General features: G+C 41.3%; 1 protein-coding gene across 1 annotated transcript in view; it reads right to left on the bottom strand.

The window, feature by feature from the left end:
* Positions 1-25,275, bottom strand: part of pear1.S (platelet endothelial aggregation receptor 1 S homeolog) — a 42,002-nt gene that overhangs the window by 4,458 nt on the left and 12,269 nt on the right. The window contains exons 4-20 of the mRNA XM_041574472.1: positions 24,808-24,908; positions 21,375-21,467; positions 19,397-19,643; positions 18,555-18,672; positions 18,024-18,160; positions 14,777-14,989; positions 13,527-13,701; positions 12,938-13,058; positions 12,434-12,597; positions 11,503-11,605; positions 10,948-11,094; positions 9,224-9,352; positions 6,644-6,772; positions 5,404-5,532; positions 3,895-4,023; positions 2,265-2,483; positions 954-1,072 (exon numbers count right to left, since the gene is read on the bottom strand). Of these exons, the coding sequence (XP_041430406.1) occupies positions 954-1,072; positions 2,265-2,483; positions 3,895-4,023; positions 5,404-5,532; positions 6,644-6,772; positions 9,224-9,352; positions 10,948-11,094; positions 11,503-11,605; positions 12,434-12,597; positions 12,938-13,058; positions 13,527-13,701; positions 14,777-14,989; positions 18,024-18,160; positions 18,555-18,672; positions 19,397-19,643; positions 21,375-21,467; positions 24,808-24,908 (2,473 nt within the window). The remainder of the gene's footprint in view (positions 1-953; positions 1,073-2,264; positions 2,484-3,894; positions 4,024-5,403; positions 5,533-6,643; positions 6,773-9,223; positions 9,353-10,947; positions 11,095-11,502; positions 11,606-12,433; positions 12,598-12,937; positions 13,059-13,526; positions 13,702-14,776; positions 14,990-18,023; positions 18,161-18,554; positions 18,673-19,396; positions 19,644-21,374; positions 21,468-24,807; positions 24,909-25,275) is intronic.

Here is a 25,275-nt window from a genome sequence, read left to right as displayed (position 1 = left end):
GAAGATCTAAAATATGGAAAGATCCCTTATCTGGAAAAACCAGGTCCCGAGCATTCTGGATAACAGGTCCCATACCTGTACTTGATCCCAACTAAGATATAATTAATCATAATTGATGGCAAAACCAGCCTATTGGGTTTATTTCATGTTTAAATGATTTTCTAGTAGATTCAAGGTATGAAGATTACGGAAAGATCTGTTATCCAGAAAACCCCAGGTCCCGAGCATTCTGGATAACAGGTCCCATACCTGTATAACATACTAAAAGTTAACTTAAAGTCAAACCACCCCTTTAATGGGGATCCTCACATTAAAGTAAATATTTTGGGGACAATATAAAAATTGCTTTTTTTTAAAAAAAAATATTTATTTATTTGTTTCAATTTGTCTGTAAGGGTCCCACTTGCCTTAGCAACCAGGCAGTGGTTTATATTGCAGGTTTGAACATAAGTAGGGATGGGCGAATTTATTCGCCATGCGCGAATTCCGGCAATTTGCCGCCGGCGAATAAATAAACCGCCACGAGACGCCAGCGCCGTTTCGAGAATTTTCCACCATTTCGCTAATTTCGAGGGCCCAAATTCACCCATCACTAAAGATAAGTAACAATCTGTCATTAAAGAATATTTATGTTTGGTCTCTTTCGAAGGTCGTTTAATTTACAAGATGTGGGAGGGAGGGTGTTGGCGACCCCTGTAAGAGGGTGTGGGGGTGCTGCGGGGGGGGCCCTGTCCGACCCTGTACCAAAACATAATTCTAAAGAAAACATTTCCTTTTAAATCTTTTCTAAAGAAACAAATAAAAGCCTGACGTTTTAGTATGGTCAGTGGAAGGCTCTGTATCACTGAAATGAATGACTGCCATTACCAAGGCCATAGCAAATGACAGTTGCAGTTTTATTGATGATATACACAGAGAGACAATGTTACCCAGAATAAAACCAATCCACTTACCTTCACAGAAGTTGGTCTCTGTGGCTTATTGGGAACAGGAGGAGGGCAGGGGCCGCACTGGGACAGGGAATGGTAACTGGGGTTGGAATAAAAGTGTTGATATCCAACTGGGGGGACGTCTACATAAACACACAGACAGCAGAAATTATATTTTATATGAACAATGATAATAAAACTTTATATCCCTCCCTTTACTCTTAGTCTGTCAGAATGTGGCCTACCTTTTTACATTCACATATTACTGTTATATAATTAAATGAGTATGTGAATGAAATGGTTTTGGGGTGGGGGGGGGGATTCTGTTTCAGACAAGAACCAAACTCCATACTGGATGATCAGTGAAAGATTGATGATTTATTAATTTTGAAAGACTTTCTCAAATTCCCATTCACTCGTGTATTATAAGGGATAATGTACCCCCTACTGTAAATGATAAGGATATTAGAAGTCACTGAGGGGTTGTTCTGTGACCATATAAAGGCACAAGGCTGCAGGCTGAGTTATACAGGGAACTCTGAGTATCACTCATGTATTATAAGGGATAATGTACCCCCTACTGTAAATGATAAGGATATTAGAAGTCACTGAGGGGTTGTTCTGTGACCATATAAAGGCACAAGGCTGCAGGCGGAGTTATACAGGGAACTCTGAGTATCACTCATGTATTATAAGGGATAATGTACCCCCTACTGTAAATGATAAGGATATTAGAAGTCACTGAGGGGTTGTTCTGTGACCATATAAAGGCACAAGGCTGCAGGCTGAGTTATACAGGGAACTCTGAGTATCACTCATGTATTATAAGGGATAATGTACCCCCTACTGTAAATGATAAGGATATTAGAAGTCACTGAGGGGTTGTTCTGTGACCATATAAAGACACAAGGCTGCAGGCTGAGTTATACAGGGAACTCTGAGTATCACTCATGTATTATAAGGGATAATGTACCCCCTACTGTAAATGATAAGGATATTAGAAGTCACTGAGGGGTTGTTCTGTGACCATATAAAGGCACAAGGCTGCAGGCTGAGTTATACAGGGAACTCTGAGTATCACTCATGTATTATAAGGGATAATGTACCCCCTACTGTAAATGATAAGGATATTAGAAGTCACTGAGGGGTTCTGTGACCATATAAAGGCACAAGGCTGCAGGTCAGAGGTCAAATAATTTTATATAGGACATTAAACCATAGTAAGGTGAATAATTTATTTCTTGTTCTACAAAAGTTTCAGTGAGTCATGTGATACAGGTAAAACCATTAAGCACTGCATACAAGTGGCTGCTAATGAATGTTTCTGTACAATACCTGGTACTTCATACAGTGAACTGGCCGGCCTCGTGGGTGTATAGGCAACAGTCAGCCCGCGGGTCACTTTATCTTTCTGCCAGTGTCTGTAGTACAGGAAGAAGCCAATCAGCACCACCACCAGGATTGCCAGGGAGATAATGCCAATTATGGGGCCTATGGAATCTGCCGCTGCGGGTGAATTTGGCAGCAATGTAAATGGTACCTCCACATTGAGGGCTGTGCGGAGAAAGAACAATGCAGAAGAGTTTTGATTTTTTTTGGCATTTATGCAAAAAATACTGCCAGTGCTGTTGTATATGAAACCTTTTATATTTAGGGTGTTACTGAGCTTTAAAGGATAAGTAAACCTTTAAAATAAGTGAATGTAAAACTGATGAGAGTGCTATTCTAAGCACTTATGTAATATACATTCATTATTTATTTATTTTTTAACTCCAAGTTATTAAAAGGGAACTATCGCGGAAATGAAAATTGAATATAAGCTTCCTCATACTAAAGCAAGAAACTTTCTAAAAACAATCAATTAAAATTGTTTCTGAAATAATCAAGTTTATATTCACTATTCCTCTCTCAGCATCTGTTTCTCTTTATTCTCTTTTCATGCAGCAGTTGGGTGTCAGATATTCATTGACAGTTAGATCCAATATATTTCCTATAGTTTATATTTTCCTAGCAGATAAATTAGAGCTCACTCAAATAACCGATTCCAGTACAAACACAATCTAACAAAATATCTGCCTTTTGCACAAATCCTGCATGTAGAGAGAAGAAGAAGGAAGTGACAGTTTCCCACCAGTCTGACCACCAAGTAGTCAAGGAAATTGTCAGGAGAAAGAAAGAGGCTGCTCTGATGTTCTTCTGCTTAGGAAAAAAATTAGAAACCTCTCTCAAATCTTTCCTAAGCAGAAGAACATCAGAGCAGCCTCTTTCTTTCTCCTGACAACTTCCTTGACTATTTGGTGGTCAGACTGGTCAAACTGTCACTTCCTTCTTCTTCTTTCTTCTCGCGGCTTCTCATAGTAGAGTGATAAGCTGAACTTTAATGAAGAAGTCTCTATTTCATTCTACTACGCATGTGTCTGCCCTGGGAAATTTGAAGAAAGAAGAAGAAGGAAGCGACAGTTTCTCACCAGTCTGACCACCAAGTAGTCAAGGAAGTTGTCAGGAGAAAGAAAGAGGCTGCTCTGATGTTCTTCTGTTTAGGAAAGATTTAGAGAGGTTTCTAATTATTTTCCTAAGCAGAAGAACATCAGAGCAGCCTCTTTCTTTCTCCTGACAACTTCCTTGACTACTTGGTGGTCAAACTGATGGGAAACCGTCGCTTCCTTCTTCTTATTGCAGTTTCTTGTAGTAGAGCGAAAAGCGGAACTTTTTTAACGTAGAAGTTGCTATTTCGTTCTACTGTGCATGTGTCCGTCCTGGGAAATTTGAAAAATTAAGAAGAAGGAAGCCGATCTTTCTGTGTTGCTCGCTGTCAGGTAAGTAGATACAATCACTTGGGGGGGGGGTAACTTTTATCACCCCCAAGTAAAAACACCTTTCCTTCTCCTTTAATTATTTAACATTGTTTTATATTAAAGCAGTATAGAAAAAGAGTTTCATGGCCAAAGAAAACCTTTTTACCCACATTTTTCACAGTGTATTCCGGACCAGCCATCTTTACATTGGCAGTAGCCAGTCACATGGTGACACGTGGCGTTATTGAGACACTCGCAGACCTGGTGACATTTCAGTCCATAAGTTCGGTCAGGACATTCTATAGAAGGTAAAATATAGAGAATTATGCCTAAAACCTGTAGATCACACTCCATGGCAGTCGTAGGGGCATTTAGGGCACTTTTCCATCAGCTGAAATAGATAAAATATCTGAATGACATCAAATTAAATATAATATATTTATATATCAAATTCACAGTAAATCATATACAGGTATGGGACCTGTTATCCAGATGTTCAGGACCTGGGGGTTTTCAGATAAAGGATCTTTCCGTAATTTGGATCTTCATACCTTAAATCTACTAGAAAATCATATAAACATGAAATAAACCCAATAGGCTGGTTTTGCCTCCAATAAGGATTAATTTTATCTTAGTTGGGATCAAGTACAAGCGTCTGTTTTATTATTACCGTATATACTCGGGTATAAGCCGAGTTTTTCAGCCCCCAAAATATGCTGAAAAACTCTACCTCGTCTTATATACCTCGCAAAAACGGTCGCCGGCGCCTTAGAATAGTAGCCGGCGCCTAAGAATATTCGCCGGCGCCTTAGAATAGTAGTTGATCTCTATGGGGGTTATGTAATAAATGGCACTAAGTTTGCCCAGGGGCAGTAACCCATAGCATAACATTGCTCCTTGGCAAACGTAGGGCCTTATTTGTCAAAATCCTAGTATTTAAATAAAAAACAGTCGACCAAACTAGAATCCACGATTGGACCTTATTTATTAATAGAAAAAAGCAAAATTTAATCAGATCGGGGATAAAATCAAGCGAAAACCCGAATTGTACAATTTTTTCAGAGTTTCTTCTGAATCACTCGATTTTTTTTTTTAGGCTTTTTCCTGAAAAGCTGTAATTTTTTGGATGTTTGTCCGAAATAGTCGGATTTTTGGGCTAATTTCAGCGCAGACCACAGAAACATTCAAACAGGATAGGGCCTCTGTCACATAGACAACCTCAGCAGGTCTGAAATGACGGATTTTCGGATTCAGACTTTTTCCGTTCTCGGCGTATAATAAATCTCGAAAGATTCAAAAGTTTTTTATCCATGAAAAATTTGGTTTTTATAGTGAAAAAAAACCTTGGATTTTTGGAATTTTTGGCATTCAGACTTTATTTAATAACCCACTTAGTGGTATTTATTACATACGAGGGTATGTATTTTTCCATATTGTTGTAGCAGCTGGGGGTACGATATGTGTGGTTCTTTATTATGAAGATAAAGGAGCAAAAGGCTGAAAACAAGCAAAGGGACACCAACATTTGCTTTAGGTCTAGTAACCCACAGCAACCAATTAGACAGCAGGCTCAGGTTTGCAGGAGTTGATGCAAATGCTTATGTTGTTACATCAACCTTATATTGTTTTCCAAACCCATACGTGTCAGGCTAATGTTCCCTTAACCATCCGTCACCTACTGATTTCACAGAAGGCCCCATGATATCCAGGCAGGCAGGAACATTTGCCAGTCGTATGGTCGCACTCAGCTCCATTGTGACATCGGCACTTGTGGATACAGTTCTCTCCGTAGGACCCAAGAGGGCAGACTGTTCACAGCAAAACAGAAAGTGAGATCAGTGACAAATTGGAAAATTCTGTTCAACTAAACAACCAATGAAATGTGTGTGTGTCATAAATCACTGAGATTAAGAACCAGATTCACTAAACATTGATCGATTCAGCAAGATTTTTGGATTTGTTATTCATAATAAGGAATTTAACGAAATGATATACATTCAGAATGAATGTGTCTTTTATGTGATCAATATTTGTAATAGTTCAGTTCACAGTCCAGTCCGGTTGTTCTTTGTGGGGGTCTAAAATGTCACATCTCTGGAGGGCTCGGACAATATTAAATATTGATTGTGATGAAACTAGAGTTGGACAGACGTTATTGGCCAGTTGAAGAGAATAATTAAATTCAAGAAAATCTGCCCCAGTTCATTTGTATTTATTTGTTATTTTTAATAGCGACAGGGTCGGTTTGGGCCTGCAGGACACAGGAAAAAAACAGGTGAACCCTGGCTCTTTTGAGCCCCTCTGACCCAGACCAGCTCCCTGTACGCCTTCTCCTCACCTCCCTCCCTGAACCCAGTCGCGTCCCTAACGCAACGGATAAAGGTACACACACATATGCGCAGGGGGAGGGGCTTGGGGAGAGAAGACTTTGCGGATGTGGGGCTCAGGGAATGATGGCCCTGAGGCTGCAGGCCCGGTGGTCCCTGGGCCCCCCAGTCTGATGCTGAATAGAGCTATGGGATTACTGGTTTTAAACCTCATCAAACACCACAAATGTCCAAGATGTTGGGAAGTAGGATTCAGGGCCAGGCCAAGCCATAAAGAGAGGAGGGAGAGCAAAGAAGAGGAAGGGGAGGGAAGGAGGGAGGTAGGGGAGAGTGATAGAGGAGAGGGGAGGGAGGCAAGAGCGGTAGGGGGAGCAAATCACCCGACTAGGGGTAGGCAGAGAACTTTTGAACAGGTACCTGCCCAGCGCCCCCATATCTTTGCGCCCTAGGCGCCTGCCTGCCCCTAGTTCTGGGCCTGGCAGGATTGAAAGACACAGGTAAGCTTTTAACATACTGGATCCAAGTTTTGTTTAATTATAGGAACGAAGAACAATGTGTAATACAGGATAGGATTTAATGATTGTTACTATACCTTCTGAACAAGTTTTCCCAGTCCATCCAATGGGACAAATGCATGTGCCATCTGTGGGGCTGCAGTGTCCTCCATGTTGGCAGTTGCATGTACTGGCGCAGTCCTTACCCCAGAAACCCAAAGCACAAGCTAAAACACAAAATAGGAAAATTGAATTAAAATGGATCTAGTATAGTAACATAGTAAGTTAGGTTTAAAAAAACACACATCATCTGGTTCCTCTTAAGGACCTCCGTTTTATTCAACTGTGGGAAAAAGATTTGCGTATCTGCATGGAGGCAGATCAATGGATTGATATCATTAACGACAACATACATTGTTCAGTGAACATTTCCATTCAGGAAACCTCCCAGAAGGTACTACACCAATGGTATATGGTCCCCTCTACATTGGCAAGGTGGTACCCTGCTTGCTCTCCCCTGTGCTTTCGGAACTGTGGCCGCCACGGATCGTTTCTCCACGTGTGGTGGGAATGCCCCAAAGCAGTCCGATTCTGGATTCGAATATACACGATGATTACAAATGTGACAGGACTTTCGCTTAAAAAAGACCCGGGGGAAGCATTGATCAATAAGAGAATCCCAAGGACTAACAAATTCACCAGGAAATTGTTAACACATGTTTTCTCTGCCTCCAAGCAGGTCATCGCTGCAGCTTGAAAGTCTCCTATCCTGGACTTTCCTGAGGTTAAAAGGAGGCTGGACAACGTCCTAATCCTAGAGAAATTGACTAGCTACACGAACGGTTCGCAGAAATCTTTTCACAAAGTCTGGTCCCCCTGGTTATCTTACCGAAATATTTCCTCAACCTAATTTCTTTTGCATGTCCTCCCACTCTGACTCAGGGGAATCCCTAAATTTTCTTGTCCTATGCTGTCCCAGTTAGTGCAGAGATGTTGACAGTACTCACAAGTGTTATAGGCAACTGTTTATTCAGTTCTTGGTTTACTTTTGCTTATTTCTTTTCTCTTCCTCCTTTTTCTGTTTCTTTTCCTTTTCTTTTTGTTTAATTTTCTTGTCAGGTACTTGGGCTACTTTGCTATACTAATCAGGAATAAAGGTTTTGTGCTTATGTGCCGTGATACTACTGCAGCCTGGGGATTGTCCAGTACCTGCAGTTTCTGAGTTTGACTATGTGCCAATTTTTGCTACCTGCTGATATTTGAAAAATAAAAATTTTAAATAAAAAAAAAAAAAAAACACACATCCATCAAGTTCAACCCTAAGTCTATATATAACCTGCCTAACTGTCAGTTGATCCAAAGGAAGGCGAAAAAAAACATCTGAAGTCTCTCCAATTTGCCTCAGAGGGGAAAAAATTCCTTCCTGACTCCAAGATGCAATGGGACCAGTCCCTGGATGAACTTGTACTATGAGCTATCTCCCATATCCCTGTATTCCCTCACTTGCTAAACACCATCCAACCCCTGTTGCCCTCTGGCTTTTGATGAACTAGAAATATAGAGATGATGCCTCCTTGAGGTTGTGAGGACTGGAGACTGGTCTTGGGTCTCCCCACTTCTTCTCAGACTCATTCACATGTACTAAAGGTTCATAACGTGTACAACAAATGATCCCTCTGAACAAGATTTGGCAATTAATTCTGATCTTTCTAGTATTTCAATTGTTTCATCTTTATCGGCTCTCCAGTTTGGAGTTTGTCAGGGCACTTTTTACTCTTGTTGTAACCAGGGATTAAATGGCAGACTGAGTGATGAGTAAGAATAGGGCAGAACATAAGGATACGTAAGAAATAATAACTATAAATATCTGTCCTCAAAATGAATCTTGTTCTGGCCTTTACTAAACCTGGCAGCCACGTAGTATTTTATATTTCAGGTCAGAGACAGGCAGAATAGAAGGCAAATCATTACAAATACAAAAGAAAGACCAAAAAAAAAACGTTCTCAAGATCATCTTTATCATCTTGAACGTCTATCACCAAGTAGTCAAGGAAATTGTCAAGAGAAAGAAAGAGGCTGCTCTGATGTTCTTCTGCTTAGGAATAAAATTAGAAACCTTTCTCAAATCTTTCCTAAGCAGAAGAACATCAGAGCAGCCTCTTTCTTTCTCCTGACAACTTCCTTGACTACTTGGTGGTCAGACTGGTGGGAAACTGACCAGCAGGTGGCGCTGTTGTAACAAAATTCATTCATATTAACAGTACATGTATCCCTTAATATCTTGCAATAAAAAGAAAATAAATAATGAATGTAAAAGACAAAAGTGCTTAGAATAGCACTCTCATCAATTTTACATTCCCTTGTTTTAAAGGTTTACTTATCCTTCTGCGCCTGCTCAAATGAAAAAGACCCCGTCCTGGGCGTGACTCCTCCTTTTTATACCCTAGATTCTCCAGCTCCCTCTAGTGGTGGGGGGTGTATACTACGCTTGTATATTTCTTTCCTCTATTTCCTCTATGATGTTTTATCATATTACAGTTTTTACAAACACATTAAAACTTATATAAAACTTGCATTCAGACTTTTCACTTATCCATACAAACATTCTACAGTCAACACCACACACTTTACTCTTCATCCCCCTTACAATCATCACTGTAGAAAGAAGAAAGCCTTACGCTCTGAGCAGTCGTTGCCTTTCCATCCAGGGAAACATTTGCAGGAGCCATCAATGTGGTTACATGTGGAGTGATTAGAGCACTTACACGTGAGCACACACTTCTTCCCATACCGTCCAAAGGGGCAAACTGTAATGAAAAAAACCCCAATAATCTGGCTCATGCTGTATATCTGATTCCTTATCTATGCAACATCCACTTACATTTGTGCCTGATGAAACACGACCAAGGTCTTTATGTTTATTTGCAAAGTCTCTTCAGCCAGTTTTGGCTTAGTTTAGTGGTTGACTGCTTGTGGTGTATACACACTAAATACACTGCTGTAATGGCAAGTGGTACATATGTACCTGTGGATGGACATTAGAGAACGATTGTCGAGAGTTTGTGCAAGTTCAGTTGATGCACATTCAATGACCATCTGATCTTCGTTGCATAAGATTAGAGGTTTTTGCAGGTTTATGTCCTTCTTTGAGGTCCAACATTTGGTCAAGATTCCCCCTTAGTTCATAACATTTCAAAACATTGCTGTATCAGCCATTCAGTTATAATCCCAAGAATATCTAGGACAGCAAAGAAGCATTCAACCCAGATTTCACCCTAACTGACAGGCGGTTTAGAAGCAATTGCATTAAAGGATAAGTATTCTATGCACTTTTGCAAATTACATTCATTATTTATTCTTTTTTTTTCATTCCAAGATATTAAAGGGGAGCTATCAGAAGAAAATTTAATATAAGCTTCTTCATACTGAAATAAGAAGCTTTCTAAATACAATCAATTAAATATTCTACATTGTTTCTGAAATAATCAAGTTTATCTTCACTATCCCTCTCTCAGCATCTGTTTCTCTTCATTCTGTCTTCATGCAGCAGTTGGGTGTCACATATTCATTGACAGTTAGATCCAATATATCTTATAGGGGGCTTCCTTTCCTAGCAGATGTATTAGAGCTCACTCAAATAACTGATTCCAGTACAAACAAAATGTAACAAAATAACTGCCTTTTGCACAAATCCTGCATGTAGAGAGACATGATGTCTGGTGATGTTAATAGAGTGAGCTCTAATACATCTTCTAGGCAAAAGAAGCCCCCCTATAAGATATATTGGATCTAACTGTCAATGAATATCTGACACCCAACTGCTGCATGAAGACAGAATGAAGAGAAACAGATGCTGTGAGAGGAATAGTGAAGATAAACTTGATTATTTCAGAAACGGTACAGCATTTTTAACTGATTGCATTTAGATAATTTCTTATTTCAGTATGCTGAAGCTTATATAAAATTTTTATTTTTGCGATAGTTCCCCTTTAAGGAATATATGTACTGTTAATATGAATGAATTGTGTTCAACAGCGCCACCTGCTGGTCAGTTTCTGACTAGTCTGACCACCAAGTAGTCAAGGAAGTTGTCAGAAGAGAGAGTCTGAACTGACGTTCTTAAAAATTAGAAACCTCTCTCAAATCTTTCCTAAGCAGAAGAACATCAGAGCAGCCTCTTTCTCTCTCCTGACAACTTCCTTGACTACTTGGTGGTCAGACTGGTGGGAAACTGACCAGCAGGTGGTGCTGTTGTAACAAAATTCATTCATATTAACAGTACATGTATCCCTTAATATCTTGGAATTAAAACAAAATAAATAATGAATGTAAATTACTAAAGTGCTTAGAATAGCACACTCGTTAAACAGCCTTGGTTCATACAACATGCACTATATCTTACTGTTGTCACAGTCTGGGCCCTGGAAACCAGCGGCACATATACAGGATCCATCGTTTGCAGAGCAACCGGCTCCATTTTTACAGTCGCAGGACATGTTGCAGTTCTTTCCCCAATATCCTTCATTGCAGCTCTGTTTACAATTTGGACCTATGGGAGTACAGCATCAGAGTAACTAGTAAAAAAATGTATTTTTCATTTGTCAGAGCATCACATTGCCTATGCATTGGATACGTTCTCCAGAAACCCATTATCCAGAAAGCTCAGAAGTACATAAAGGGTGTCTCCCATAGACTCCATTTTATCCATATAATCAAAATTTTTAAAAATGATTTCCTTTCTCTCTGTAATAATAAAACAGTAGCTTGTACTTGATCCCGACTAAGATATAATATTGGAAGCAAAACCAGCCTATTGGATTTATTTAATGGTTACATTATTTTCTAGTAGACGTAAGGCATGAAGATCCAAATTACAGAAAGATCCCTTATCTGGAAAACTCCAGGTCCCGAGCATTCTGGATAACAGGTCCCATACCTGTACTGCATAACCACTAACCAGTCCATCCTGGTAAGCATCGGCACTGCCCAGTGATGGGGTCACATTTGTCTGAATTCTCACATTCACATTGTTTCCTACACCCGGGACCAAAAGTTCCATCCTGAAAAGGTAGAAAAGAAGTGGAATAAATACTAGTATTTTCTTTATTCTAAAGCAACATGTTATTGTTGTTTATATACAACCCAAATCTTTGCAAGTCCAATAACACATTTTCTTCAATTGTGAATTGTTCCTAAAAATGGAAGCATGCATTCTTTATTCTGTTTGTTCAAAGCCTCTTGCATAAGAAAAGTCATACAGAGGCCCGGATTTGCGGCAAGGCCTCATAGGCCCGGGCCTAGGGCAGCAAAAAATAGGGGCGGCATGCCGCCCAGCCGCATTATGGGGACGTGTGCGTCCCCATTCAATTACACCAGCTGCGCCGGCGTTTTTTTCGCCGGCGCGCTGGGAAGGGGAAGTGTAGGCGGGCGCTAGGACCGTGCGGTCGCCTGGTCGGACCGCGCGGCCTAGGGGAGGCCGGCAATGAAATCCGGCGCTGGTCATACACTACATGAACGGCCGGAACTAGGGGTAGGCAGAGTAGGCACGTGCCTAGGGCGCAAAGCTGAGGGGGCGCCAGGCACGTACCTGCTCTGTCGCCTACCCCGTGTCCGGTCCCGTCTCTCCCCGACTGCCACTGGCTTCTTCCGTGTAAATGCGCTTCTGTGCATGTGTGCACACGGTTCGCACATGTGAGCTGGAGCGAACTTTCGCGCATGCGCAGTCGAGCGCGCACAGAGCCGGCGCCTTGGCCCATCAGGCTGCCTAGGGTGCCTGGCCGGGTTGGCCCGGCTCTGACTACATGGCATTATTATGTAGACACCAGTCTGTCCAACATGTTATTCCAGGGGCTTTCATTTGTATTGGTTGATCTATGAACGCTACTCACTTTGCACGGTTGTTCACATTTATTGCCGTGCCACCCTGAGGTGCAGGAGCAGAGACCACTGATGGGGCTGCAGGAAGCACCGTTGCTGCACTCGCATGTTCTGTTGCAGTTATAACCCCATGTTCCTTTGGGGCAGGGTAAGGAACAATCCCCTTTTTGCCATCCTGTATAGGAAATAATAAATATTAGCAATGCACTGGAGCATGACAGATAAGCTGTACACCCAACATGGTTACTTTGCAATATACATAAAGAATATAGGTGGGCAGTATAATTACCCAGTACAGCTGCAATTCTGACTCCGTGTACTTTTGTACAGGTAATTATGGACATTTTATTTTCATTGGGTGAGACACAGGCTGAGAATTATTAGCATATGCTGGAATGGCCTTTAGTTATGATATAAAACAATAGGAATGCAGCTTGGTACAGCTTAAAAATCTGCTCAGTAAGGGAGGAGGCTGAGCTGGGATTTTGGGTAACAATCTGTGCTTTAGTCTATACCTTCCTTACACACACAGGAGCCATCAATGGGTGAGCAGGCCAGGGAGTTCTTGCATCCACATTTCTGAGAGCATTTGGCTCCGTATGTTTCCATTGGGCAGTGACTGGAACACTGAGATCCCTGTGAAAAAAAGAGAGTAGTTTGCCAAGATTAGAGACACAGCAGGTTACTGCAATATTAGATTTGCGTGACTTCTGACTGCAGCCAAGGATTTTGAGACGTGCTCAAAGGAAGACTTCTTTCCTGCTGGCCTTATAGAGGAGGATGGTCTACCCAACCTTATACAATCCAAAATAAGGTATAGCGGAAGATGTGGAATTCTCTCCCTGAATCAGTGGTACAGGCTGATACATTAGCTTTAAGACGGGGTTGGATGGCTTTTTAGCCAAGTGAGGGAGTCGGGAAGGAATTTTTCCAACTCTGAGGCAAATTGGAGAGGGTTTTTTCGCCTTCCTCTGGATCAACTGGCAGTTAGACAGGTTTTATAAAGACTTTAAGGTTGAACTTGAAGGATGGGTGTATTTTTTCAACCTAATTTACTTCCCAACTTTCTGGCCAGTGAATTGAACACCCATAGTAAAGACTTACCGTAAAGCCTGGAGCACAAATGCATTGACCCGTCTCGCTGTCGCAAGATCCACCATTCAGACAGACACATGGCTCTTGGCAGTTGGTTCCAAAATAACCACGAGGACAAGTCTCATTGCAGTAAAGTCCAGCCCAGCCTGGTTTGCACACACACTCCCCACTCATTGGGTGGCAGCTGAGAAGAGATCGACCCAGAATTAAATAGAGATAAATAGACTCATTTTAATCAATTATGACTCAGCTTATGGTTTGCCAAGGCAGATCCATAGATATAGTTCTGATTAAGAATATTTATTAATGATGGCCTAACATTACTATAAAAATGGCTTTTCAGTGAGTTTATTGACCACATGCTTAGATACTTTGGACAAAAAGAGCCATAAGAAAAAACGCCCATTGACTTTAAGAAAAAAATGCCCATTAACTTTAATGCATTAGGAAAGAAAAAACCCCAATTGACTTTAATACATTAGGACAAAAAAAGTCGCAATAAGAAAAAACACCCATTGACTCAGATTCGGGGAGATTAGTCACCCGGCAACAAATCTCCTCTTCTTCGGGGTGACTAATCTCCCCAAACTTCCTTCCCATGCCTCACGTGGAAACTTTGGGCATCTTCAGAAAACAAGGGCAGGGAAAGGCAGTACAGGGAGATTAGTCGCCCCCGAAAAAGAGGAGCTTTGTCGCCGGTCAACTAATCTCCCCGAATCTGACCGTGTTTCTCTGCCCTAATGCATCAGGACAAAAGTCGCCCTAAGAAAAACGCCCATTGACTTTAATACATTAGGACAAAAAAAGTCACCATAAGAAAAAACGCCCTTTGACTTTAATGCATTAGGACAAAAAAAGTCGCCATAAGAAAAAACGCCCTTTGACTTTTATGCATTAGGACAAAAAAAGTCACCCTAAGAAAAACTCCCATTGACTTTAATACATTAGGACAAAAAAAAGTCGCCATAAGAAAAAACGCCCATTGACTTTAATACATTAGGACAAAAAAAGTCGCCATAAGAAAAAATATGCCCTTTGACTTTAATGCATTTTGAGTAAGAAAAATTTTGCGTGTGTAAAAAAAAAGCTGTGCGTAAAAATGCCCATTGACCGTGAATATTTTTACTTTTTTACAAATTTTCACACATTTTTCGGCAAAGTGAAACGGGCCAGATTGGCTCATCACTAAGTACTACTTGTCGCCATGTTCCTATAGGCCGCAGTAGAATAGCACCACTATTGATTTGTGTTGATCTTACCTCTGGGAGTGCAGGGGGTCGCACAGACAGTGCATGTTGCAGGGCATTCCATACAAGCTAGGGGGGCACATTCGCTCCTCACAAGTCACCCCTTGGAATCCGTGCTCACATAGGCAGGCCCCATTAATGTGGTAGCACCGCACTGCGTTTATACAGTCACATTTCTCGCCGCAGTCCTTCCCATATTTACCGATAGGACATTCTTCTCTGCAGCTTTGGCGAGAAAGTGGGAGAAAAGTAGGGATAAGAATGGAACAGATATTTATGTATCTGTGGAGCGACTATTACAGAATTAAGCTTTAAAATTCAAAAACATCGTTACTAATAGTTGGTGTAGAATAGGGATCCCTGGAGAGGAAGGGGGTCAAGGTGAGATTTATAGAGAATGTAGATAAGTGATGTTCACACACCTAGAGCCATGGGACCTGGAACATCTAATTCTCATGCTTCAAAGAAAGATCAGAGTTCATGGAATGATCATTAAAGGGATACTGTCATGGGAAACATGCATCAGTTAATAGTGCTGCTCCAGCAGAATTTTGCACTGAAATCCATTTCTCAAAAGAGCAAACAGATTTTTTTATATTCAATTTTGAAATCTGACATGGGGCTAGACATATTGTCAATTTCCCAGCTGCCCCAAGTCATGTGACTTGTGCTCTGACAAACTTCAATCACTCTTTACTGCTGTGCTGCAAGTTGGACTGATATCACCCCCCTCCCTTCCCCCCCCCCAGCAGCCTAACAACAGAACAATGGGAAGGTAACCAGATAGCAGCTCCCTAACACAAGATTACAGCTGCCTGGTAGATCTAAGAACAGCACTCAATAGTAAAATCCAGGTCCCACTGATACACATTCAGTTACATTGAGAAGGAAAAACAGCAGCTTGCCAGAAAGCATTTCTCTCCTAAAGTGCAGGCACAAGTCACATGACCAGGGGCAGCTGGGAAATTGACAAAATGTCTAGCCCCATGTCAGATTTCAAAATTGAATATAAAAAAAATCTGTCTTTTGAGAAATGGATTTCAGTGCAGAATTCTGCTGGAGTAGCACTATTAACTGGTTTTGAAAAAACATGTTTTCCGACGACAGTATCCCTTTAAGCTTTAAAATTCAAAAACATCATCACTAATAGTTGGTGTAGAATAGGGATCCCTGGAGAGGAAGGGGGTCAAGGTGAGATTTGTAGAGAATGTAGATAAGTGATGTTCACACACCTAGAGCCATGGGACCCGGAACACCGAATTCTCATGCTTCAAAGAAAGATCAGAGTTCATGGAATGATCATTAAGTAGAACAGAGTGTTGGCCAATATATGATGTTCTTGATCAAGAGCCAGAAGTAGAGCATTGTGGGAAGCTTTTCCAATCGCTTCCACTGACTTCAGCCAATGTTTATGCTACTGGTGACATAGACAATCTATCCCTTGTGCTGCAGCTGTTGTTGTGGCCCAGCCGTGATGTATTGATACGCAATAAAATATCATCCCATTGTGTAGATATTGCCTTTGGTTTTTTAGTAGGACATTTGCAGCTGGTGACCCCCCTGGTCTCTGCATTGATAATATTTTCAAAAAGATATTTTGGCTTGAAAAGCTTTTTTTATTATTGAAAAATATTTAGCATGTGAAAAACAATTAGTTCAGCTGCTTGTGAATATTAGAGATGCACCGAATCCAGCATTCAGTTTGGGGTTTGGCTGAATCTCAGCAATTTTGTTTTTTGCAGGATTCAGATTTTTCAAATCCTAAGTCTTCTATCAAACTGTCACTTGTGACTTTAAAGCTCTTGACAATGGAACATGGACAATTTTGTTCACAAATAATTAATAATGGTAAGGGCCCGAAGGCTCAAACTGGAGTAGCGTACCAACGAGGAAGCTGAAGTTCAGCACAGTTCGCGGTACAATAGGATTAGGCAAAAGAATGGTCAAAGTCCAGGCAAATAGGTCAGTACAGGCGACAAGAGTTCAATAACGATAAACAGGCAAGGGGTCAAGTTCAGGAACAGGAATCGAAATACACTAACACACCCAGGAACACACGAAGTAGAACCTATAATTGGGCAATGTTTGCAGACCTTTAGGCTCCTTAAATAGGCCTCCTTTGGCACCAAAAGATGGACGTGATGACGTCACTGCGCTGGCATTATTGCACAGGCGTTCCTACGCTGGCGTCCATTCAGGCGCCGGCGTCCATTCTGACGCCGGCGAAAACGCGCTGGCGTCACAGTGCCGCACCTGGGAAAAACCTCGTGGAAGGACTGGGCGCCGCCATCTTGAACAACAGGGCAGCGTCGGCAGGGAGGCAGAAGGTAATTCTCCCTTACAATAATTATTTTGTGAATATGCAAAATTGACCTTTAAATTTGGTTTGTTTACAGGTGAATATTTTCTGAGGGATCCTGTTTTTGAATGCAAAAATGATGGATTTGGTGCATCCCTATGAAAAGTCTGGGGGAATAATTGTGTTGGTTGTCAGACCAGGGGCATTAAAGTAGGTGCCCATGGTAATTATGAGAGTCTTTTTAAGCTGTGAAACTAAGCATTGGCAGGAAGACAAACATTATTTATGCCCCAATGTGCAAAAAAAATAAAATAAAACACATTTTTTCAGAAGTATTAAAGGATAAGTAAACCTTTAAAATAAGTGAATATAAAATTGATGAGAGTGCTAGTCTAAGCACTTTTGTAATGTACATTCATTATTTATTTTGTTTTCATTCCAAGATATTAAGGGATACATGTACTGTTAATATGAATGAATTTTGGTACAACAGCGCCATCTGCTGGTCAGTTTCCCACCAGCCTGACCACCAAGTAGTCAAGGAAGTTGTCAGGAGAAAGAAAGTGGCTGCTCTGATGTTCTTCTGCTTAGGAAAGATTTGAGAGAGGTTTGTAATTATTTTCCTAAGCAGAAGAACATCAGAGCCGCCTCTTTCTTTCTCCTGACAACTTCCTTGACTACTTGGTGGTCAGACTGGTGGGAAACTGACCAGGAATGGAATGTGTGTATATATATAAGTTCAAATCTTGGTGGAACCTGCTCTTTGTGACAGGGTACACGAGTGGTTTTTCAATAAAACCATTTGATCACAAGTACTTTTGGAGCGCGGGTCCATTTTGAAGGCTGCATATTACATTTTGACCCATTAATCTTTGGAGCAAGAGTGCAGGTAGTAGCAGGACAAATATATATATATATATACTGATATACAGTAAATTCAGTAGATAATACTTTACTTACTGATCACCAGTGTAGCCCTCAGAACACAAGCAGTGCCCAGTTTTGGGGTCACATTGGCCTCCATTGTGGCAGAGACACCCCTGCTTGCAGTTTAGTCCATAGTAGCCGTCTGGACAAGGAATGGAGCAGATAGATCCCTGTTGGAAGAATGGATTGCAAATAAAGTCCAGTTTGAAGGTTGTAATGTTCAAATGTGAGATGCGACATTCAGTGCAGTCTTATTTGCTGTGGACTTAGTACAACAATATTGTCAGTGGCAAAACCCAGGTTAATTCTCAATGCAGGCAGTATTGTTTTTTTGGGGGGACATTCAGTGACCATTTCCGCATCTAGTACTTTACCTGTAAAACAGGCCCCACACCTTCATTTTTTTAGATTTTATCAATGCACAATGGGATCTACGTTGTGCACTCATTTCTATGCAGTGGGCATTGCCAGTTGTACTGGTTGGTTCTACAAGGAGCACAATCCTCTGTACGATATGATCCGCGTGCTTATCTTGATCCGGTTAGGCTTTAATAAAGAACCTACCATCCATCCTGGTGGGCAGCTGCACTCGCCGGAGCTCTGGTTACAGATGCCCCCACTCTGGCACAAGCAGTGGTCTGAGCAGTTGGCTGGCTGGACCTCTATACATCTGATCTCACAGCTGCAAGTAAAGAAGATAGGAGACACTCTTAACTATTACTGCATTTTACTGCTCCCTTATATGCCTCCTTGTAAAGGATAAGTAAACCTTTCAAAATAAGTGAATGTAAAATCGACGAGAGTGTTATTCTAAGCACTTTTGTCATTTACATTCATTATTTATTCTTTTTTCATTCCAAGATATTAAGGGATACATGTACTGTTAATATGAATGAATTGTGTTACAACAGCGCCACCTGCTGGTCAGTTTCCCACCAGTCTGACCACCAAGTAGTCAAGGAAGTTGTCAGAAAGGAGAAAGTGAAAGTCTGAAATTAATTTCTAAAAAATTAGAAAACTCTCTCTCAAATATTTCCTAAGCAGAAGAACATCAGAGCAGCCTCTTTCTCTCTCCTGACAACTTCCTTGACTACTTGGTGGTCAGACTGGTGGGAAACTGATCAGCAGGTGGCGCTGTTGTAACAAAATTCATTCATATTAACAGTACATGTATCCCTTAATATCTTGGAATTAAAACAAAATAAATAATGAATGTAAATTACAAAAGCACTCCCATCAATTTTACATTCACTTATTGTAAAGGTTTACTTAGCCTTTAACATGCCTTAAACTAAAGCTTAAATGTTCATGGGGTTTAATTTCCTTCTTCTCTAAAAGCACTTTCTCCTATATGTTTATTAGACATAACAATTAGATTAAAAATAGTAATTATAGGTGGAACTCACTATGGTCCAGTGTATCCCTCTGGGCACAGACAAGCTCCATTCTCAGGGTGGCACCCCGCTCCATTCTTACACTGGCAACTGAATAAACAGCCACTTCCATAAGTTCCCGGATCACAGGATTTCTCACAAACAGGGTCCTTGAAGCCTGGAGGGCAGATGCACGTTCCGGAGGCAGCATCACATACCCCATTGTTCTGACATGGGCAAGTGGCGTTACAATTCGGTCCCCAAACGTGGGCCTCACAGGCTGCAAATAAGATTACAAATGATGCTGCGTCAAAGTTATAAAGATGAATTATACAGTATCACAGGCAGCCTGTTAAAATGAATGAATTTGGTTACAACAGCTCCACCTGCTGGTCAGTTTCCCACCAGTCTGACCACCAAGTAGTCAAGGAAGTTGTCAGGAGAAAGAAAGAGGCTGATGTTCTTCTGCTTAGGAAATAAATTAGAAACCTCTCTCAAATCTTTCCTAAAAGAACATCAGAGCAGCCTCTTTCTTTCTCCTGACAACTTCCTTGACTACTTGGTGGTCAGACTGGTGGGAAACTGACCAGCAGGTGGCGCTGTTGTAACAAAATTCATTCATATTAACAGCACATGTATCCCTTAATATCTTGGAATGAAAAAAGAATACATAATGAATGTACATCGCAAAAGTTCTTAGAATAGCACTCTCATCTATTTTACATTGACTTATTTGAAAGGCTTAGGTATCCTTTAACACTAGGTTATCTTGGCCTTTCCTTGAGCCCAGCATTTCTCCTGACGACCACCCTGCTTGTTCTGGACCTCATTTATTGCTGCTCCCTCACCCTTGGACTGTTTCTTTGTTGTGATACCTTTGTTGCCTGCCTTATCCCATTAACGGTGTCCCTAGTGACTTGCTTTAATTCCTAGAGTGGGAGCTACCATACTGTTATGCTGTGAAAATTCCAACAGGAGTAGTAAAATACTTGATTTACTCACTAAGCAATACATTTTCATGAAATTCTGTCCTTGGACTGGCATTTTGTTGCCCATGAAAGAGGTGATTTGTTGCAGGCGTGTGTCATTGTCCTTATGGTTCAACCCAGGGAAATGTATGATTTCTCTCCTAGAGGAAATATAACGTTCCCTCTACTGATTGTATGGAGTACATTCTGGAATAATATAGGTTTTTATTAGCTAGATTGCTAGATGTCCGTTTGGTTGGAATGAGCCTAAAGTGTCGTAATGAGAACTTCATCATTCCTGCGGTGCAGCAGCTCCAGTCTAAAGTGCACTTCCCCAGGGAACACTCAATACATGGGAATAGAGAGACAGGGAGCAAATAATTTGCCCTTTAGAATTTAGAGGTTTAAGAACATTCCGTCACTAGCAGAGTACTGGAGATCTGGTCATGTCATGGAATTCCTGGGCAGGCAGACTATTCCTAGCAGTAGGAATAGAATAGCTGAACTATGAATGCTTTGCTGCCATATAAATATAGTATATACATAGGAATAATCTGAGCATCTTTCTGAGCAACTTTTCCAATGTGCAGAAGCCAACTGATGAATAGTCCTGAAGGAGAACTGCAGGATGTCACATTGTTTCAGGAGTCAGAACTAGAGGACAAGAAGGTATAAACAAATACCTCAGCCTAAGCCTCAATTTCTTTCAGCCCCTCAACTGGGGTCTTCCCAATAGATCAGCCGTTGAGGAAGGGAGTTGGATATTGCTCTTTTAAGTCACACACATGCTGTAAATGACCAAACTACACTGAAACATCTAATCTACTCGGTCATATTCCCAGGTTGGCTGATGAACTAACCTGGGAATAAAGGTTAATGTCCTGCAATCTCATGTACCCCCATCCCAGTAACCCACAATACCAAGGCCACTTTCCACCTTCGGCTAATCCTTATTATATCTACTGAATTGCTGTTGGCCTTGTATTTGTCCAATACCTTTGCTGCCGATATCATGGCAGTGACTCTCTATCGCCTTTACTTACCGCTTGAGCAGTCTTTTCCTCTCCAGCCAGGCTCACACTGGCATTCATCTGGCGCAACGCAACGTCCATGAACGCACTCCTGAGTACAACGAGCTGGGGAGAGTAAAGAATAGGGAAGGTCAAATGAATAGAGAAATGTGGGCAAATCAACAGCTTTAGTTCTCTGCATAGTTGTGTTTTTTCTTAGAACTGGTCTATTTTTAGTTATTTTTGTGGTTGGGGCAGATTTATATAGAGTCGAATATCGAGGATCAAGTCCATATATGATCAGCATGGACCCCGGCTCTCATGGACCGACCCCACTGGCCCAGATCCTCTCCTAACTGATGCTTTCCTTAACTCCCTCCCTGGCCCTGGTCACTGCAGAGTGAAGGAATAGGTAAAGGGGGGGGGGGAAGAGGGTGCTTTGCAGCTGGGGGGCCCGGGTGAGGTGTGGGGGCCAAGGCATTGGGATCAACCATCCTTTTTACCGGCAAGGCCAATAAAATACTGGCCAGGTGGCAACCCTAGCTGCAACCCCCCTCTGCCCCCCTAGCTCTTATCTATTCTTTCACTCTGCAGCGACGGGGCAAGGGAGGGAGTTAAGGAGAGCATCAGTTAGGAGAGGATCTGGGCCAGCGGGGTCCATGAGAGCCGGGGCCCAGGTTCGGCCCAGTCCAACCCTGTATATGATAAACCACAACTGCCTTCTCCTAAGTGAACCAACACCACCTCAACCGAACCTAGCTAAAATGGAGTGCATGTCTTCCCACCAAATCCTGGCCCTCCTCCTCCTCCACCATTACTATTGACAATTAATTCTGTTTATTTGATATGCCTGGGGTTTATCCTTGTCCAGCGCCTATCCTTCTTAAAGGATAAGTAAACCTTTAAAATAAGTCAATGTAAAACTGATGAGAGTGATATTCTAAGCACTTTTGTAATGTTCATTCATTATTTATTCTTTTTTCATTCCAAGATATTAAGGGATACATGTACTGTTAATATGAATGAATTTTGTTACAACAGCACCACCTGCTGGTCAGTTTCCCACCAGTCTGACCACCAAGTAGTCAAGGAAGTTGTCAGGAGAAAGAAAGAGGCTGCTCTGATGCTCTTCTGCTTAGGAAAGATTTGAGAGAGGTTTTTTTTCCTAAGCAGAAGAAAATCAGAGCAGCCTCTTTCTCTCTCCTTTTAGGTGTAGAAAGACAGCCGAGTCTTGCCCTGTAGAGTTCTCCCTCCTATGCTGAGCCATTCGCTTGGAGAGCAGTTGTTTTGTCTCCCCAATGTATAGATCTGTCAACTCCTCGCTACACTGGACTCCGTATACCACGTTGCTTTGTTGTTCTTTTGGTGTTGGATCCTTTGGGTGTACCAGTTTTAGTCTCAGTGTGTTGCGAGGTTTGAAAAACACAGGGATGTGGTTTTTGTTGAAAATCCTCCTGAGTTTCTCCAACACTCCAGCTACATATGGGAATGGGATGACTATGTTTTGCCTACTATGTGGCAAATTTTCACAGGCAAATTTTTTTCACAGGCGAGTTTCTCATATATCACTATGGCAACATCGACCCTGCCCTCTCAGCTTTTAAAATGCTAGCAATGCTACAACATACTAAAAGTTAATTTTAAAGGAGAAGGAAAGCTACCGAAGCAGTTTATTGCCAATAGATTAGCCACAATAGTGCAAGCTATAACACTAGATTTATTCTGTAGAATGTTTTACCATACATGAGTAAACAGCTCCAGAAGCTCTCTCTGTTTGTTTGGGATAGCAGCTGCCATATTAGCTTACTGGAGGTTTATGCTGAAAACAGGAAGGAAGCTTAACATTGGAATGGGCTGAAAGAAGGTTGGAGAGTGGAGAGTTATTATAGGGTTTTTGGTAGTTTGAAAATATTTTGCATATGCAGGGGGCTACATTGCATTGAAATGTCAAGGGTATTAGCTGCAGGAAAGCAATGGAGCAGTCTGTTATTGTATTACCCAAACTGTGGGTCTGGACCAGAGCATTGGCATGGGGGCTCAGCACTAAAAGACACTATTATCCTGGAAGCCCCGTTTGACTGTTGAATGAAGTTACAGTAAGATTTTGGCAAAACAAGCATAAAGCCATGATACAAAAATGTCATCAGCTAGTGAAGTGTTGGACCTCAAAGTCGTGCTTGACCTAAAAAATCCACTGGACTACAGTATTTAAAAATGTTCAGTTTCATCGCTGCTAAAACACCACTTGATCCGGAGTAAGGTGATTCCGTCCCCACACAGCAGCTGCCAATTCAGCCTCCCAGGGGAAATATCTGACCCCAAAATGTCAATTAAATTACTACCTGGAGCCAGAACTACTGATTGTTTACTTTAAAGGGATACTGTTGTGGGAAAATATGTTTTTTTCAAAATGCATCAGTTAATAGTGCTGCTCCAGCAGAATTCTGCACTGAATCCATTTTTCAAAAGAGCAAACAGATTTTGTTATATTCAGTTTTGAAATCTGACATGGGGCTAGACATATTGTCAATTTCCCAGCTGCCCCCAGTCATGTGACTTGTGCTCTGATAAACTTCAGTCACTTTACTGCTGTACTGCAAGTTGGAGTGATATCACCCCCCTCCCTCCCCCCCAGTAGCCTAACAACAGAACAATGGGAAGGTAACCAGATAGCAGCTCCCTAACACAAGATATCAGCTGCCTGGAAGATCTAAAAACAGCACTTAATAGTAAAATCCAGGTCCCACTGAGACACATTTAGTTACATTGAGTAGGAGAAACAACATCCTGCCAGAAAGTAATTCCATCCTAAAGTGCAGGCACAAGTCACATGACTGGGGGCAGCTGGGAAACTGACAATATGTCTAGCCCCATGTCAAATTTCAAAATTAAATATAAAAAAATCTGTTTGCTCTTTTGAGAAATGGATTTCAGTGCAGAATTCTGCTGGAGCAGCACTATTAACTGATGTGTTTTGTAAAAAAACATGTTTTTCCATGACAGTATCCCTTTAACACATCACCATTTTGCAGGAAATCCAACCCACTGTTGAACCCCACGAGAAACAGAGGGAGGATATTAAACTGCGATCAACTGTCTGATATCCAACTTGTCTCCACATAATACAGAATTGATTAAGTACACTCTATAATATGTGTCATGAAGCTCCCTGTAATTGTGGAATCTTTATTGTTCTCTGTATATTATCCCTGCTCAGTAATATCACATCATCCCATTTGCGTATAATTACCCTCATATAGGTACAAAGCAAAATACAAAAAATGCTGTTTCACGTCTTTTGCATGGAATGTGCCCCACTGGGGAGATCCCAGCAGAAACCATTGAATAATATGGAGTTGGCAGGATTATTCCAGAAGATAAATAGCCAATGGCTGTCCGGCTGCAAGAGATACAACATATGGGAATAACTATTTGCACAATCATTTCGTGCGAGGAATGGACTTACGAACGCAGATGTCGTTGCTCTCATAATATCCCTTGCAGCATCGGTATCTCTTTCTGTAGTCTAGTTTTACCCCATGTCGGTAGGCTGTCCGATACAGGATCCTAAATAAACAGAGGATGGTCCATTTGGATTAAAGCAACCCAGAGTTACAGTTATGGAACATTATATACTGTATTGTATTATTTCCCTTTAAAGGATAAGTAAACCTTTAAAATAAGTGAATGTAAAATTGATGAGAGGGAAATTCTAAGCACTTTTGTCATTTACATTCATTATTTATTTTGTTTTTATTCCAAGATATTAAGGGATACATGTACTGTTAATATGAATGAATTTTGTTACAACAGCGCCACCTGCTGGTCAGTTTCCCACCAGTCTGACCACCAAGTAGTCAAGGAAGTTGTCAGGAGAAAGAAAGAGGCTGCTCTGATGTTCTTCTGCTTAGGAAAATAAATTAGAAACCTCTCT

The sequence above is a fragment of the Xenopus laevis genome, chromosome 8S, assembly GCF_017654675.1.
Source record: "Xenopus laevis strain J_2021 chromosome 8S, Xenopus_laevis_v10.1, whole genome shotgun sequence".
Classification (NCBI taxonomy): Eukaryota; Metazoa; Chordata; class Amphibia; order Anura; family Pipidae; genus Xenopus; species Xenopus laevis.
This window is presented reverse-complemented; position numbering and strand designations above follow the sequence as displayed.